This window comes from Sapajus apella, unplaced genomic scaffold (genome assembly GCF_009761245.1).
Source record: "Sapajus apella isolate SASKATOON/1434 unplaced genomic scaffold, GSC_monkey_1.0 scaffold109, whole genome shotgun sequence".
In the NCBI taxonomy this organism is placed as follows: Eukaryota; Metazoa; Chordata; class Mammalia; order Primates; family Cebidae; genus Sapajus; species Sapajus apella.
The window spans coordinates 5,761,049-5,778,052 of NW_022437049.1; the positions used below are offsets into that span (position 1 = coordinate 5,761,049).

The 17,004-nt window shown below is 34.9% G+C and overlaps 1 protein-coding gene across 4 annotated transcripts in view; it reads left to right on the plus strand.

Moving 5' to 3' along the window:
• The window catches only part of DCC (DCC netrin 1 receptor), a 1,203,097-nt gene that overhangs the window by 574,528 nt on the left and 611,565 nt on the right, over nucleotides 1-17,004 (plus strand). For all 4 annotated transcript variants that reach the window (XM_032259518.1, XM_032259520.1, XM_032259521.1 and 1 more), the window contains exon 3: nucleotides 106-390. In XM_032259518.1, the coding sequence (XP_032115409.1) occupies nucleotides 106-390 (285 nt within the window). The remainder of the gene's footprint in view (nucleotides 1-105; nucleotides 391-17,004) is intronic.

A 17,004-nucleotide genomic window follows, 5' to 3' on the forward strand; every position in this document is an offset into this window, starting at 1 on the left:
TTTCTTTCTTTCTTTCTTTCTTTCTTTCTTTTTTTTTTTTTTTTTTACCGGTGATTGTTGTGCTTTATTTGAAAGACTTATTCCTCCTTCTTATTTTTCTCGTAGGACCACTGAGGTTCCTTTCCCAGACAGAATCTGTCACAGCCTTCATGGGAGACACAGTGCTACTCAAGTGTGAAGTCATTGGGGAGCCCATGCCAACAATACACTGGCAGAAGAACCAACAAGACCTGACTCCAATCCCAGGTGACTCCCGAGTGGTGGTCTTGCCCTCTGGAGCATTGCAGATCAGCCGACTCCAACCAGGGGACATTGGAATTTACCGATGCTCAGCTCGAAATCCAGCCAGCTCAAGAACAGGAAATGAAGCAGAAGTCAGAATTTTATCAGGTATTGCAATGCTCTTTGTTGTCTTCAGACTGATATTCTCTGGAATAAGTTGAAAAACAATTTTTTCTTTAACAGATATTTCTAATTGCTGTAAGCTCTGTATTGTTCATTGAGTTTGTTTTTTTATTATTTCTTTCTTGCTTGCTGAAGCATTTGATGAGATTGTGCCAAAAGCTGTTCTTATTTTTTTCATGTCTAGTTGTTGAAATTTCTGTAGAAACAGATATCTTTCCTTTATTCATTCACTTGTTGTAACTGGTAAGCATTTCTCACATATTTCATTTTCCTCTGTTAATAGTCTAAGAGGTAGTAGTTTTTATTCATTTCAAAGGATGAATATGAAAATTAGCAATGTTAAGAATATTCCCTAAGTCAATATTGAACAATGTTTTTATTTGTTTAATTTTTCTAGACCAGGATCTTACTCTACTGTCCAGGCTGAATGCAGTGGTGTGATCACAGGTCACTGCAGGTTAGACTTCCCAGGCTCATGTGCTCCTCCCACCTCAGCCTCAGTACCTGTGACCACAGCCCTGTGACACCACACTTGGCTAATTTTTTTGTATTTTTTGTAAAGACTAGGTTTTACCCTGTTTCCCAGGCTGGTCTCGAACTCCTGGGCCCAAACAAAGCAGTCTAGGCCTCCCAAATTGCTGGGATTACAGGCATGAGCCACTGTGCCCAGCCTGAACAATCATTTACTTGTCCATTGCTACACTCATTTCTGAGAAGCACTGTGGTAAGTACTAGGTATGTGGCAGTAAATAAGACTGTCCCAGAGTTTGGCCCATTAAAGTTCTGGGTGGACATATACATGTAAGTAATTACAATAGAGTATGATTGGTATGATGGTAAGAAAAAGTCATTTCTCTCCAACTCTTATGTTCTCTTGTCTGGCAAATCACTAAGACACTGGCCTCATTTTCTGATTCTAAATAGTCAGGGTTGGATTGGATGTTACCTAAGATCTCTTCTCTTCTAATAACCACTACTGTAGTATACCCATGTAATTCCTACTTTCTCTTTTAACCAAACTTTTAAGACTGACTTAGATGCTCTTCTGAGAATCACAAAAAAGGCACACACTTGAGTAATTGGAACTGACTACATCTTAAAGCATGGATGTTGGCTTTGGTCTCCGCACTCTTAATTGTGTGTAGTTACAACAAATACTTCAGGTATGCAGAGAGTAGCATTCCTGTAATTCTAAAAGCAAATTGGAAATTCAATTGAAAGTTTCCAGGTGCTTTAATGAGGACATCTCTAAAACTTCTTTCTCTTTTGTATATTCCCTACTCCATTAGTCTACAGGGATACTGACTTAAATGTATCAATAACTATTGGCAACACTTACATTTCATCCACTAGGCAATAACAGAAGCAAAGCTAGCATTTATTCCCAACACATACAAGCATCTATTTATGTACCCATTACATACACAAAATCTAAAATATTTATATTCATATATTATTAATAATGCATCTGTTGAGTATATCAGATAGGAAGCCAAGGTAAGATGCATATAACATTTGCAAGAATATGTTTATCTTAGTCTGACAGGGAAGTCTGTTTTCCAGTGGTATTAAGGAATCAAGTTGAACTAATGAAATATTAAATGTGAAATGCAAAGTTTTAAAAGACACATAGACATAATAATCATATGCCAATTTACCTTTATTTGTTCACCTTGCAACAGCCATTTGCATTGCAATCCACAGAGATTTATTTAAAGCCAAATTTTGTTTTACTGATATGCCTAAAATAGAGAATATGTTGTACTTTTGAGATGCATGACTATTTTTTAGCTGAATTGAAACCGATTTTTTTGTAAAGGCATCACATCAGATGAGGATTGATTTAATTCTATGAATTCGAATGTAAACCTCAGAAAAAAGTATAAGTTAAGATATTACATGCACGTGTTCCCACACGCATGCACACACACACAGACACACAAGTTACTGTCATACGTGGCTAAACCTGTCTCGTATGCTAGCTGCCAAGTAAAGAACTTGCTAAAGGAGAATGTATTTAACACATCCTCAAATTTGCAAGTTGGTTTAGAGTTCAAATTCACAGATGAACAGTAAGTACAAGATCGAGAGCATGAATGAGTAAATGAATGAATGAATGAATGGCAAATCTCTGCTTTTGTTAGTTGCCACTTAGGGTTCTCTCATTTTAAAAATCATCCTAATCCTTTCTGAATCAATGTCTACTCTCTGTAAGTACCATTTTGAGGCCGTAACAAATTAAATATATAATACATGTGTGTATACATATTAATAATACATGCATGCACATATACACATATCATATTAGCATGACTTAGGACTATTAAATATGGTGCCAGATGGTTAGAACTCTTAAAAAGTATATCTTTTTTCCAGAGTCACTAAATTACCATGTTGACTGATGAAGTTATTTATATCTTGTTTTAGTTTGAGACATCGGTAGCTGTTAATGAGAAATTTTGCAACTTTCCCCTAAATTCATTTTTACCATAGTTCATAAGAAGTGTTTGAATTTATGTATGTGTTTATACTTATATAATTATAAACGATATTTAACTTAGCATACTTACTCAAGTCTAAGTAAAACTTATTTCAGGATACCTCTTTTATATATCAGGTGTCTTCAATCACCAAGTAATGGAGGTCTATTAAATTCAGATTTTAACAGACAGTAGTTTTAAAGTGCGATCTTTCAGCACAGCTCTACTTTATTCATTAAATAAATACGTTACTGAATGAACTTTTGAGTGAATCTTATGTACCTGGCTTCTTGCTGGTTGCTAGGAATGAAAAAAGCTTACATACCCTACAAAAGCTTACAGTCATGGGGGAAATAAAGCCAGTAGGCTGAGCTGTAAAAGAAGAAAACACGGAGCACCATTGCCCTCATAAGAGAAATACCAACAAGTAGTAGCTAGACAAAGAGAAATATACACCATGGGGAAGAGCATCATGCGCAAAGCATAAGGAAAATAGAGATCAAAAGCTTTTCAGGAGAACTGCATATATTCTGTTTGACTGGCTCAAAGGCAGGAAGCGATAAAAGGGAAGAAGCTGGAAGGAAGCGAGTTAAATGGTAAGGAGGATGAAGTGGAATGCTACAACGTTCATCCTGGAGAGAACTGACCAAAAGCAGCTACTAAGGAAGAATCAGAAAAGATCCAGAAATGAAGATGTTTGGTCCTGGAAACATACCACATGTGGTGTATGGGTGAGGGGATGGAATCCAGACTCTGATGAAAGCTGGTTAGTAGCACTGTTCATTGAGACTGGAAGTGGGAGAGTAGTGTTATTGTGTTTAAAACAAATTACAGATTATTTAGAAGATATTTCCCATAAAATTTTATCTCTTTCAGATTAAAATAATTCTTTGTTTCATTCAAGGTAAGAAAATTAGTACCTAGTTTCATTTGTTGATTAATGTTTTAAGACAAATTGAATTTTTGCTTATAGAAATTACACATGTGTAACAGAATCAGTAACAAATTGCTCTAAAGTGTTTTTAAAAATTTCAATAACAAAACACTAAGTCATAGTTGAGATGTTTTAAAATGTCTTACTGTGTGCGATGGTGAACATATGATGAACTGAAGCAGCTATTGTGGTTGTCAAGTTCACTTTATTCATGTCGCATCATGTCTGAGTGCCAAGAAGGAGATTGAATTGAAGAATTATAAATCTGGTTTGGGCACTAGGTTGACTAAAATTACTGGCTTACACAATGGAATTCCTATTTCAGTTTGCTTAATGGCCTAATTGAATTGATCAATTGGTAATTCAATCTATTGTTCATTTGTTTAACTACAATTAGATGACTCTGAGTCCTGTATAGACTTGAACTAAATATGTATCTAATTAGAGTCACTGGCTTTTAAAGAAATAAATTTCACTAAAATATGGCATTTTTCTTTATAATTTTTTAATTGAAATACATATTAGCAGAAACCATTCTAAAATACATCTTATTTGAAAGGAAAATCCTACCTTTAGTTTTAAAACAAGTAATTTTAGATTTTTGTTCATCACTAAGAATTTGTTACTCAATGGTACATTAAACTTTTTAGTTTTAATAAATATTATATTTCAAAACTAATCTATTTTCTATATTTTCTGTAAAAATAGATTGTAGTTACATTATAGAAAATAGATTCCATTTTTATGGATTAGTGATCCATATAACAAAAAGGACACATTATTTGCTTTTAAAATGTATTATCAAGCCGGTTAGTTAATTCATGTAGCCATATGACTAACATAAGGTAGAGAAGGGCAAATTCAGGCACACAAATCTAGTTCCAAATGAACATAGACATGGAACTAATTGGGAAATCAGAAGGTTTTTTTATAGATTATTACTTTCATAGATCGTAAGGGAAGAACTGTTTATAGAATGATTCCAGTAGATGATAAATCTGGAATGAGAAGTTGAACTCACTGTATGGAGATCCTGAAACTCCATGCCTAGGAATTTAGACTTGATTCTATTTGTTGACGATTGAGCATCACTGAAGGTTTTTGAGCAATGAATATATGACGTAAACATACACCCCAAAAGCAAAAGGAAGTGAACAGCATATTAAGCTAATGCATTACCTGATATTTTTCTCTCATAAAGATTTTCTACTACATTGTAGGATTTTCTCATAGTGTGCTTTCCTTTTAAAAATCTAGTTTGAATAAAACTTTTTCTTATACCAGGGAATAAACAGAGTACACTTAGCCTTTCATAGATTTAAGATGGATACAATGGTTTCTTGTGCTCCTCTCACTTATACTGGGAAAAAATGAAGTATGTGATCATATTGTATTTAAGCCATGTGAAGTCCATGTTTCCTAGATATATCAGATTTAATTCAGATGGCATGAAAAGTCTGCATATGGACTATCACAACCCATTTCCATGGATTATGCTCATTTTGACTTCATATTGACCAGTTTACAAATATTAAAAATTCCCAATTTGAACTACTGTTATAATCAGTGGTTAATATTGTGGGGTCTGACACAAATTAAGTACAAATCTTGGTTTAGCTACCTAATAGTTGTGCAATTTAGGGCAAGTTACTTAATCTAAATCTTTATCTTATAAAATGTAGTGAGTAATGCCATTTATTTCATAGGGTGGTTGTGAGGCTTGAGTTTGACAAGCCAAGTACAATGCTTAGAACTTCAAAGCCCTCAGTAGCTATTATAATTATCTTAGCATTTTAGAGTTTCCAGTTTTAGATAATTTGATTTCTGTGTGAAGATTATTTCTCTGGTAATACATTAACTAATTTTGGATTCTTGCTATCATAAGTATTAACTTGTCTATTGGTAGTTCATTCCAAATGCTTTCGGCTGTTTATCTGCAGTCCTGGCACATTTCTGCATTTTATTTTCATATCTAAGAGAAGTCAGAGTTTCCTGCATCTCTTTCCTCTCTGGTAACTTATTGCTACATGATTTCACCTTTTTTTTAACCTTTCCAGTAACATTATTTTCCTTTGCTGTATGATATGGTACAAGAGGAATTGGTTTAGAAATAGGAATCATGAGATAAATAAGCTTGATAGTATTTGATCTTCATTACACATGAGCAATTCTAATCCTCTCAAATCCTTAGTTTCCTTATCTGTTAAGAGAAGAGGGTGGACGACATCGACCTTTTCAAATCTTCTCACTACAAAGGATCTCATTTATTATTTCTCCCCACATTCACCCTCAACTCTGCCTTTATAATCCTAGAGTTTAAGAATTCAGGTTTGCAAGACAAAACATAATCCTTAAAAACCACAAGGCCATGCTATGACACAATAATTAATGATCAAAAATCAATTAAAAAAAAACATGGGATTGTTCTATTTTTAGATTCGTAAAAATACGTTTAAGTTAGTTTATGCTGTCACTCAAATCACACCAAAAGGAGATAGGACATCTTTTATTATGTACAACTAAATTCCATGTCATTCTGTCTGTGCCCCTCTCCACAGCAGATAACTTTATCCTGCTCTCTTTGGGAACTAGGCCTAGGCACAGCAAAAAAGTAAACTGACAATCATGTTGCAGTGGAATTAGTTATAGTAGGTCAGGTTATTTAACCAATGTGAGATAACCAAGATAGCCAGTCTTTCATGTGGAGCTGATTAAATTCCATTCAGATGTAACAAAGCCTAATATGTTGGTAAGCCTAAAATGACTTACTGTTGATACCTAGACCATTTCTGTTTGATTCTGAATTAAAATGTAATTCTTCATTTCCAAGTGCTATTTGGGGAGACATCAACAAGACTCAGGATTCCAAGCTGAAAATTTAAAAACTTGGGGACTGATTACATTTTTCTTGTCATGTTTATCATTCTAAAATCAGTGATCCTCCCCCTCCGTATATCTGTTTTTTTTTTTTTTTTCTATTTTCATCCTTGACCTTGAGTGATGTTAGGTATGGATTATATTATATTCTGTTGGCTACTGTTCCCTGAAAAGTTACTATATCTCACGAGTTCAAAAGCAAAAACAGTATATTTGAGATTGTCCTCCACATAGAGGAATGGATATTTCTTGGAAAGTAGAGAACCTGTTTTTTTCCCAAGAGTCTAATTCCCAAGGGTCTAATGAGGCCAAAAGATGATCATTTCTGCATTTACTTAAGAATGTGACATTTAACAGCCCTAGGTGGGTCATCTTAAGGGCCAAGCAGTCATCTATTACTCTCACATGAACAAGAAAGCCTCCCTGAGGGTGTGTGGAAGCCAAACTTAGAACCCATGAAGCAAAAGTCACAAAAAAAATGGGGAAAAGACCTGTGGAGCTTCCTTCTTTCTCTGGCCTCATTTGCCATCAATTTGTTCCTGGAACTCAAAAAAAAAGACAAATTTAGTCATAAGTTATGGGCATGCCTTTATTGATTCAACACTGGCAAAATGGGAAATCATCCAAATGCCTCGGTTTATTATCAAACAACAAGAGCCAGAATCACAAACATTACTTTTCTGGAAAGTTTTTAATGGTGCTTTATGCATAGATCTATAAATTATGAAGATTTTTGGATCTTCCAAACTAACTTTGACACATTATAATGGCAACATTTGTTTTCTGGGATTCTGCTGTCAGCTGCAAAATTTAAAAAAAAATCTAAAAATATAAAAAAAATCACTTCCTTCAGACTTGCTACAAAATGAAACTGATAGACTCGAAATTTGCTGTGAGACACAAGGGGTAGAAGCCATACGCCAGTGATAAGAATAGATGCTCTCCTTTCTTCCGCCAGACTCTAACTAGAAATAGCAATATGTATGTGTACATGGAGAAAGAAAGAGGAAATAAGAACAGATGTAGGAATATTTACAGAGAGGGAATGTCATTTTTAGTACTAAATTGGTGTAAACGCGGAAAGAAAATAAGAGAATCCTAGAGTGGTGAATAATAGCTCCGGAGAAATGGCTCCTTTCTCCATGTTCAAAGCTCCTTGGCTTACAGCCAGATGGAGTTTTTCATTTTTTATTAAATAAATTCTGATTCCTGTGATCAGTTTGGATTAGGCTGGCTTTTCAATAAAGAATATTCTAAACACAGAGTTAGAAAGAGTTTCATGAAATTTTTTGCTCAGAGCACATATTAGAGTACCTGCTGGTGTTTGAAGGCTCATGGTACCTGCTGAATTTTCTAAAACAGAACTAGATGGGGGAAGGCTACTCAGCCAGCAGGTGAACAGTAGGTTAGCTTGAAATCAAGGATGCAGACAGAACAAACTAGCTCTCTGAAGTTAAATTAATTTGTAGCTCTTATGCCTGGGAAGAAATCAAAGAGAATACCCCACCGTAGCCTGCAGTGTCCTTTCATTTCCATTTGGAAATGTGTTTGATATGCTATGGAGGCAGGAATTTAATAAAGAAAGCCAAGGAGCACACAATGAAGAAAGGCTTTTGTATTTAGAAACATATAAATTAAAAGCAGCTACTGGTTATTTTGAAGAAGACAGTTATTAAGTTGTAAAAACCGGTATTTTTTTTTCTTGCCAATGCAGATGTCAACAGTTCATAATTTAATTTTTCTGTGCCTCAGTTATTCTTCAGATTCACCGCCATAAGTTTGGTGTTGAGGTTTCTAAATAAATGTTTGGGGAAATGGTCCTGTTAAAGGAAAGTCCTAGCCATCACTGCATGAGCATAAGTTCTAGTTTACCCAGGATAGTTCCGATCACACCCAGCGTCCTAAAATAATTGTAAGGAGTGTGTGTGTGTGTGTTTTACACTCTAAGAAGTGTTCCAGGTTGAATACTTTATATGGCCAGCCTGGTCATCCACCATGAGGAAAGACAAAATTATGTGGCCCCTAAGGCATTTGGGAAAATTGATGAATGTGGAGAGTGAAATATGCCTCTCATCAGGCCACACAGACTCAATTCAACCATTGTAATGTTTTAATGTTTTTAAAAATTGTTTAAAAAGAAAACATTCTCTTCACTTTCGCTAATACACCTTCCCTTTTTTAGTGCACGGGGCCTGATGATAGTTGACTTTTTGTTTCTGAATATATTAAGTGTAAATAAATGTGTCGGGTTATATGATCCAAGATGCTCTTAGACTTTTAACAAACTATTGCTGAAATACAGTCATTGAACATATTTAAGTTTTGCATTATCTTCTCAAATGCAAAATAAGACAAAGGGGGCAGGAGAGGCAAAAAGAGGAAGGAAGGAAAAGGGGATGGGGGAAAGAGGAAATATATTTTATCAATTTCTACTTGAAAGATATAAAACTATTTTTATGTTGAAAGGAAATGGGCTTCTTGAGTATTTCAGAAACATGATTAATTTTATGAGACTGTGTCTGCATTTGTTTTCAAAGTGTGGTAGGTACCTAGAGCTTTGGAATTTCTTGAGATGCTTTCAGGGTATCTGCAAGGTCAAAAATTTATTTTAATAATAATGCTAATACATCTTTTGAGTTTTTTGTTTTTAACCATGGTGGCTTAAGAATATCCATGATAAAGCAGTGAAAATTATTAATTTTATTGTCTCAATCCTTAAAGTATATATATTTTTAGTATTTCAAATGTCAACATAGAAAAATACGCACAAAAAAATGAAACTATAATGGGTTTTGCATGATAAACATTTCTGAGATCACTTGAGTTTCAAGTTGGACTAGATACCTTTTTTTTTTCCTTCATGAAGCATCATTTTTACTTGAAAGGGCAGTCAACAGAAAAACTTGCTATTCAGACTTGAGTACTTGTTACGCATTTCTCAAAAATGAACAAAGTGAGCCAGCTACTTCAAGGAAAATAATATTTACTGCCAAGAATGAAATTCAAGTTTTTAAGTTAAAATTAGAAATTTGTAACACATGCATCTGCCACTGGGAGCTTGACAGCTTCCCAACAAGTAAAACACCTTTCTGATGGGATTGGTGATAAGAGTAGCAAATGAGATTTTTTGCTACTCTATGAATGCGTCAACATTGAGAATATGTGTCTAATCCAATGTACCACTCCAAATAACCAGTGATTAATGTGACAAAATCATGCATGGGTAAAAGATCTATTCAAAATACCAGCTAAGTCAACAGATACTCAGATAACATAGTATAAAACGTTCATTAATATGGCACTAGATTTCATATTGCAACTTTCAAGACACTGCTTATTGAGTTTGCTAAAGTATTCAAGGATACCTCTACAGTTATATGAAAAGGCTATCAAAATATACCTCCCTTTTCCAACTACATATTTGTTTGAGATCAAATTGTTTCTATGTAATTCTACAAAAGCAACATAACAGAACAACATGAATGCAGAAAGTATTTTTAAATTAAAGCAGTAAAGTTTTAAGATTTACAAAAATGGAAAGAAATACCGCTATATTCTCTAATAATTTTGTTCTGGAAAATACAGGTTTTTAAAAAGTTATTATTTTTGATGGGACAAAAATAAATGATAGACTAGGCACAGTGGCTCATGTCTAAAATCCCAGCACTTCTGGGGGCTGAGGTAGCCAGATTGCTTGAGCTCAAGAGTTTGAGACCTGCCTGGGCAGCATGGTGAAACCCTGTCTCTACAAACAAAAACAAAAACAAACAAAAAATATTGGCTGTGTGTTGTGACATGTGCCTATAATTCCAGCTATTTGGCTGATGATTTGAGCCAGAATGTCAGAGGTTTCAGTGAGCCAAGATCATGCCAGTGCACTTTAGTCTGAGCAACAGAGTGAGACAGACCCTGTTTCAAAAGAGAAATGAATAAATATTTAATCAATATTTTAAAAATCTGTCTTTTGTTTGTTTTTGAGACAGTCTTGCTCTGTTGCCCAGGCAGGAGTGCAATGGTATGATCTCAGCTGACTGCAAACTCTGCCTCCAGGGTGCAAGCAATTCTCTTGCCTTAGCCTCCTGACTAGCTGGGACTACAGGTGCCTGCCACCCCACCTGGCTAATTTTTTGTAATTTTAGTAGGGACCAGGTTTCACCGTGTTAGCCAGGATGGTCTCGATCTCCTGACCTCATGATCCATCCGCTTGCCTTGTCCTCCCAAAGTGCTGGGATTACAGGTGTGAGCCACCACGCTCAGCTAAAAATCTGTTTTGATTTTTAGTATGGAACATATTCGTGGCTATAGCCTGTATAACCAAAAGCTAACGAGCTTCAGGGGGGCCATCAGTAATTTTCAAAAGTGCAGAAGTTCCTGAGACCCAGCCGTTTGGGATTCGCTGTCTGCATCATTGTTCTTTGTTGTAATAATTATAGATTGATCATCCTAAACCCAGATAACAGATTAAGCTAAAGTAGGCCAATATTTCTATTTAGAAAAAAGTGAAGAGGAAAGAGAGAAAGGAAAGAATAGCAAAGGCAACATATTGCCATAGGGTGGTTCCACACTTTAAGGCAATCTGTGTAGTCTGAGATCAGTATCACTGCAATGACTGTTTTCTCTTTCTTTCTTTCCATACTATCCTCTTGCTGTCTAGGAGGATTAGCTGTACTGCCACCAGGTTAATAAACAGACCAGTTCAAAGAATCAGGTTAACATTTTCTCCCTAATAGGAAAATGCTAAACTGGATTGGAGTTCAAGCAAAGCATTACTGCTTTTAATCAGTTTAGAGAAGTAGTTGCATAATTTTGTGCATTTATGTTCATGAACATCACATAAAAGAGGTACGCTTTTGTAGATTTTAATGACAAAATTTGACATTAGAAAAAATCTTTTTTTTTTTTTTTTGCTGGTTTGACTGTAAAGCTATTGTCAAATATGTTTTCTAGAACCCATATTTAGATTTTTCTTTCAGTTTTATAATTTGTCATACATACAAATATATGAAATATATGTATACATTTTAAAAAGGAAAATGACCATGTATGTACCTGCCAACCAACTTATGAAATAGAACATTAAAAATTTGCATTCTGATTCCCTTTCCTGTAATTAAACTATGTTCATTAACTTACTGGGAAAGTCTTTATGCTCTATTAGCCGAATAACTGTATTTGCATCTGAATAGTGGGTTCCCATATAACCAGAACACAAATGATTTTTAATCAGTAATTATTAATTTCATTATAGTTCCATTAAAATCGATTTAGTCAACATGACTCACAACCTAGAATTTTAAATTCACATCTCCTAGGTCTTTTTAATCTGTACTTACGGAGCTTGGAGGAAAAACTTTCATTTGCTCTTAAATATGTGCCTTGAATATTGGTCATTAACTTTTATAATTGTTTGCTCCTGGTACAATTTCTATATACTTTGAAGTACTAGAGTTTAAGATAACTCTTTAAGAATACTACATGTTATTTAAAAACCTTTAGAAAAAAACACAAGAGTCCAAAGCTGATAAAACCACCCTTAATTCCGTCATACAATGTTAACCTTGAAAATTGCATCTTTATCCTCCTCATTTAAAAATATAAATATACCTTTTTAATCCTCTTCTCCAAAACTCATATTTTTAATAAAGGAGAAAAATACAGCAGATATCAAGTTTAATAATTTTTCTGTAGAACATTTTAGCAGTGCAAAAACCAACTAGAAATCAAACTAAAATAACAAGAATAGTTACTCGATATTTTAAATTTCAGAGATCTTGTTTTCATTTTTATGTATATATTTCAGTTATTTTTTGCAGCATAGAAACTACTATAAAAATCTAGTGACTCAAAACAGTAATGATTTATGATTTCTTATGATTCTATAGTTTATCTCAACAGTTTCTCTGCTGGTTACACTTGGACTCACTTACGTGCATTTGGCTGAGAGAGAGATTTCAATACAGCCTCACTCATATGCCTGACAGCGAGTGCTGGCTGTTGACTGAGGGCCTCGGTTGTTCTCCATGTGCCTTTCTACCCTCCAGTTGGCTAGACTAACATGGTAGTGTCAGAGAGAGCAATGGCAAAAGCTGCAAGGCCTTTTGAGACCTTAGCTGCAGAGCTCATGCAGCATAACTTTGACCACAATCTTCTGGTCAAAGCAAGATACAAGGCTAGGCCTGATTTACAACAACAGTAAAAGGCCTCCCTTTTGGATTAAAGAAGATTAACACTTTTTAAAATCATATTTAATCTAGTACAATGTTGCAAAATATATGAACTATTTACTATTAATGAAAAATTTGATTACCTTTTGGGGGAATTTTCTTAGTATTTGAATTTACTAAATGATACAAAGAAATACCTTGAGGATATAAAAATCATGTTTTTCCAGCAAAAGCTGACATTTTCATATAATTAAGGTCACAAATTCCAATGCCTATGAAGCCACAATGGTAACAAATGTCACTGAAATGAGCCAAGTCAAGGTTGGGGTAATTTGGACTATATGTACTCTACCTGAAAATGTAATAGTAGATGGTTCTCTTTTCACAATATAAGCCCAGTGACGCCTGGAGCATTGATATTTTAAGACAAAGATTAAATATCGGCAAGCAACTTGGTTAAGTTCAAAATGAATCTAAAAGTTACCTGAAAAGACAAAAGACCCCGAATAGTGAGCACAATACTGAATAAGAACAAAGTCGGAGGCTGGACACTACCTGATTTCCAGACTTATTATACAGTTACAACAGTGGAGATAGTGTGGTATTGGAAAAATAACAAGTCAATGGAACAGAAAAGAGCTCCTAAAAATAGACCCAGACAAATACAGTCAAGTGATCTTTGAGCAAAATCAAGTCCGTGGAGAAAAAACAGCCTTTTGAACAAGTTGTGCTGGAACAATGGAATGTTCGTATGCAAAAAAAGGGGGAAGAAGAAAAGAAGAGAGAAGAGAAGAATCCAGGCATACCTTTCACAAAGATTAACTCAAAATGGACCATAAACCTAAATACAAACACAAAGCTATAAAACTTCTAGAAGATACTGTAGGGAAATTGTAAGTATGCAAATCCGACAGTGCATTTGTAGATATAACATCTAAATAATCCGTGAAAGGAGAGGTTGATAAGTTGGACTTTATTAAAATTAAAAACTTATCTTCTACAAAAGACCATGTTAAGAGAAGGAAAAAACAACCCACAGACTGAAAAAGAAAGTTTGCAGAGCACACTTCTGATCAAGGGCTTCAATCTGAAACATACAACAAACTGTTAAAACTGAATGATAAGAAAAGAAACAAACCAATTTCAAAACAGACAAAAGATCTGAACAGACACCTCACTAAGGAAGATATAAAAATGGAAAGTAAATATAAAAATGTGATTAACATCATGTCATTAAGGGATTGCAAGTTAAAACATCTCTTACATACCATGACACAAGTATTAGAATGGCTAAAATTAAAAAAAAAAAAAATGGCGATAGCAAATGCTGGCAAGGATGTAGAACTCTTTTTGCTGGTAGCAATGAAAAATTGCACAGCTGCTTTAGAAGACAGTTTGGCAGTTTCTCACAAAGCTAAACAGTTTTACCATACGATCTAGCAATTGCACTCAAGGTATTTACTCAATTGAGTTGAAAATTTATGTCCTGATAAAAATGTATGCTTGAATGTTTATAGCATATAAACATTCCACCAAAAGCTGGAAGCCACCAAGTTATTCTTCAATAGATGAATGGATAAACTATGGTACAGCTAGACAATGGAATATTATCCAGCAATAAATATAAGTGACCTATAGAGCCACAAAAACACGTGAAGGAATCTTAAATGTGTATTGCTATGTGAAAAAAGCCAGTCTGAAAAGGTTATGTACTTTATGATTCTAGTGATATGACATCTTGGAAAAGCACAGTTGTAGAAATAATAAAATGTTCAGTGGTTGCCTGGAGTTTGGTAGGGCATGGCAGGGGTGGGATGAATAGGTGAAGCTCAAGGGATTTTAGGATGATAAAATTATTCCAAAGGATATTGTAATATGTATATAAGACATGCATTTATCAAGCCCGTAGAATTATGAAAAAGGGTAAACCATAATGTAAGTTATGGACTTTAGTTAATGGCAATTTATCAATATTGTTTTATTAATTGTAACTAATATACCACACTAGTGTAAGATGTTTATAATAGGAGAAACTGCATTGCAAGGGATAGGGCCTGATATATGAGAATTATCTGAACTATCTGCTTAACTGCTTGGTAAATAAACATTTTAAAATATTTAACTGATTTTTGTGTTGCATGATTTTTTTTTTCTGATAAAACAAAGTAAAATAGTTTTGAGTTGAAAGCCTTGGCTGGGAATTGTGACACAGCCCTGTAATCCCAGCACTTTGGGAGGTCGAAGAGGGCAGACCACCTGAGGTGAGCAGTTCAAGACCATCTTGGCCAACATGGTGAAACCCAGTCACTGCTAAAAATACCAAAGGAGCCAGGCGTGGCAGTGCACGTTTGTAATCCCAGCTACTGAGGAGGCTGAGGCAGGAGGATCGCTTGAAGCCAGGAGGCGGAAGTTGCAGTGAGCCCAGATCGCTTCACTGCACTCCAGCCTGGGTGACAGGGAGAGATTCTATGTCAAGGAAAAAAAAGAAAAGAAAAAGTCTTTCTTCTGTGGGTAAATTAGTAGCATTATTTGTAGGTTCCAGGTTATTTCTTTTAGCTGGATGATTAAATTAAGTAGATCTTACTTCATGTTTTTAACAGGCATTATTGTAGAATCATATTACTTAGTCTAAGTTGCAGAAACATTTCTACTGGGGAGCAGGTGGTGGAAGTAAAATATCCAAATGCGTAGGCCTCTATAATAAAGACAACTATTTGTAAATACATATTTTGGGAACTTTCCTGTTCAGGAAATTTATCGTTAAGCAGTATTTTCTTTCAAACCATGTTTACTAGATTTGAAAAGTCACTTTGAAGAAAGGAAATGAAGCATACCATCAGCAATTTTCAAAAGTTTTGAGACATTTTTCTACAATATTGATATAATAAAGATGAACACCTTTGGAAAATGCTTTCAATATTTTCACTGTGAAGAGTATTTATTTTTGTCGCTGGAACAACCAGAAGCAGATGTGGGAAGACTAAGAAAGTGTGAAGTTTTCTTTATACACAGAGAGAGTACTTTAGATAACAATTACTATCCCAGCTACTAGCTTGAGGATTGGTATCGTTTTATTACCCTGTGATCCACCTGTGTGGAGTTGGGTCAGGCTAACGAAGACTAAGGATAATGTCAAATGTGTCCTAGGACTTCTCCTATTTTATATCCTCTCTGATCACCAGCAGCTCATGCTATGACCCAATTTGGTCTATCCTTCCTTCGCGATCCTTTTCACCCTGATCCTAGTTTAAAAGACTGCATTGCCTCATCATCTTTGCATCCAGATTTTGCTTTGAGTTTGCAAAATGACAGATTATAGGCTAATTCCACTGAATGAATTAGGTTGAAAATGGCTTCAATTAAGCCTTCCTCAGGAAATGTGGATTTTAATGGTTACCTGAAAACATAGCATCTTATCTCAACTAAATAAACTTTGAGTGACAAAATTTTAGTCAACAGGTCTGGTCAGAGGATATTGCCATGGGTAGAACAGACTCCTCCAAGTCTCCCTAACCATACATATGACTGGTGGTGGTGTGTCCCCAGGTATTATCAGTGGGGCTTATATAGAAGGGGGAATAGAAGCTGCTGTCAGCAAGCCTACCTGAGCATTACGTTCTGGGCTTAGACCTTTGTGAACTTCTTGCTTATTGTACCTGATACAATCTTAGCAACTTTGAATGAAATGCATTTATGATTGAATCAAGACTTCCTAGGTTGCATCAACACTGTTTTAGTTACCTTCTAGTGAATGTGAGTAATATTCCATATATATATAACTAGTAAATGCATCAGATGAAGTAGAAGGATGCAGAGTCCTTCATTGATTCAGGGTCTCAGGTCTAAGGGCAAAGTGAATCTTTCAAATGTTGTGGAAATTTTTAAAAGCCAGACACTGCCATACTAGTTATAAGCCAATTTAAGTCCTACAAATGTAACTTCCTTTTCTAAGAAAGCAGTTATTTTCTCAGCACCTGTGTATTCTAATTCTCAGTACCTGTGTGCTATTTAACACAGTTCAAATATGTCAAATTCTAATATATTTATCTTATTTTCCAAGCCACAGAAGCAGTAAACAATGTAGAAGAAAGTGGAATAGATATGGTGGTAGGCAAACTGAACATATCAAGAAGTTCTAGATAAT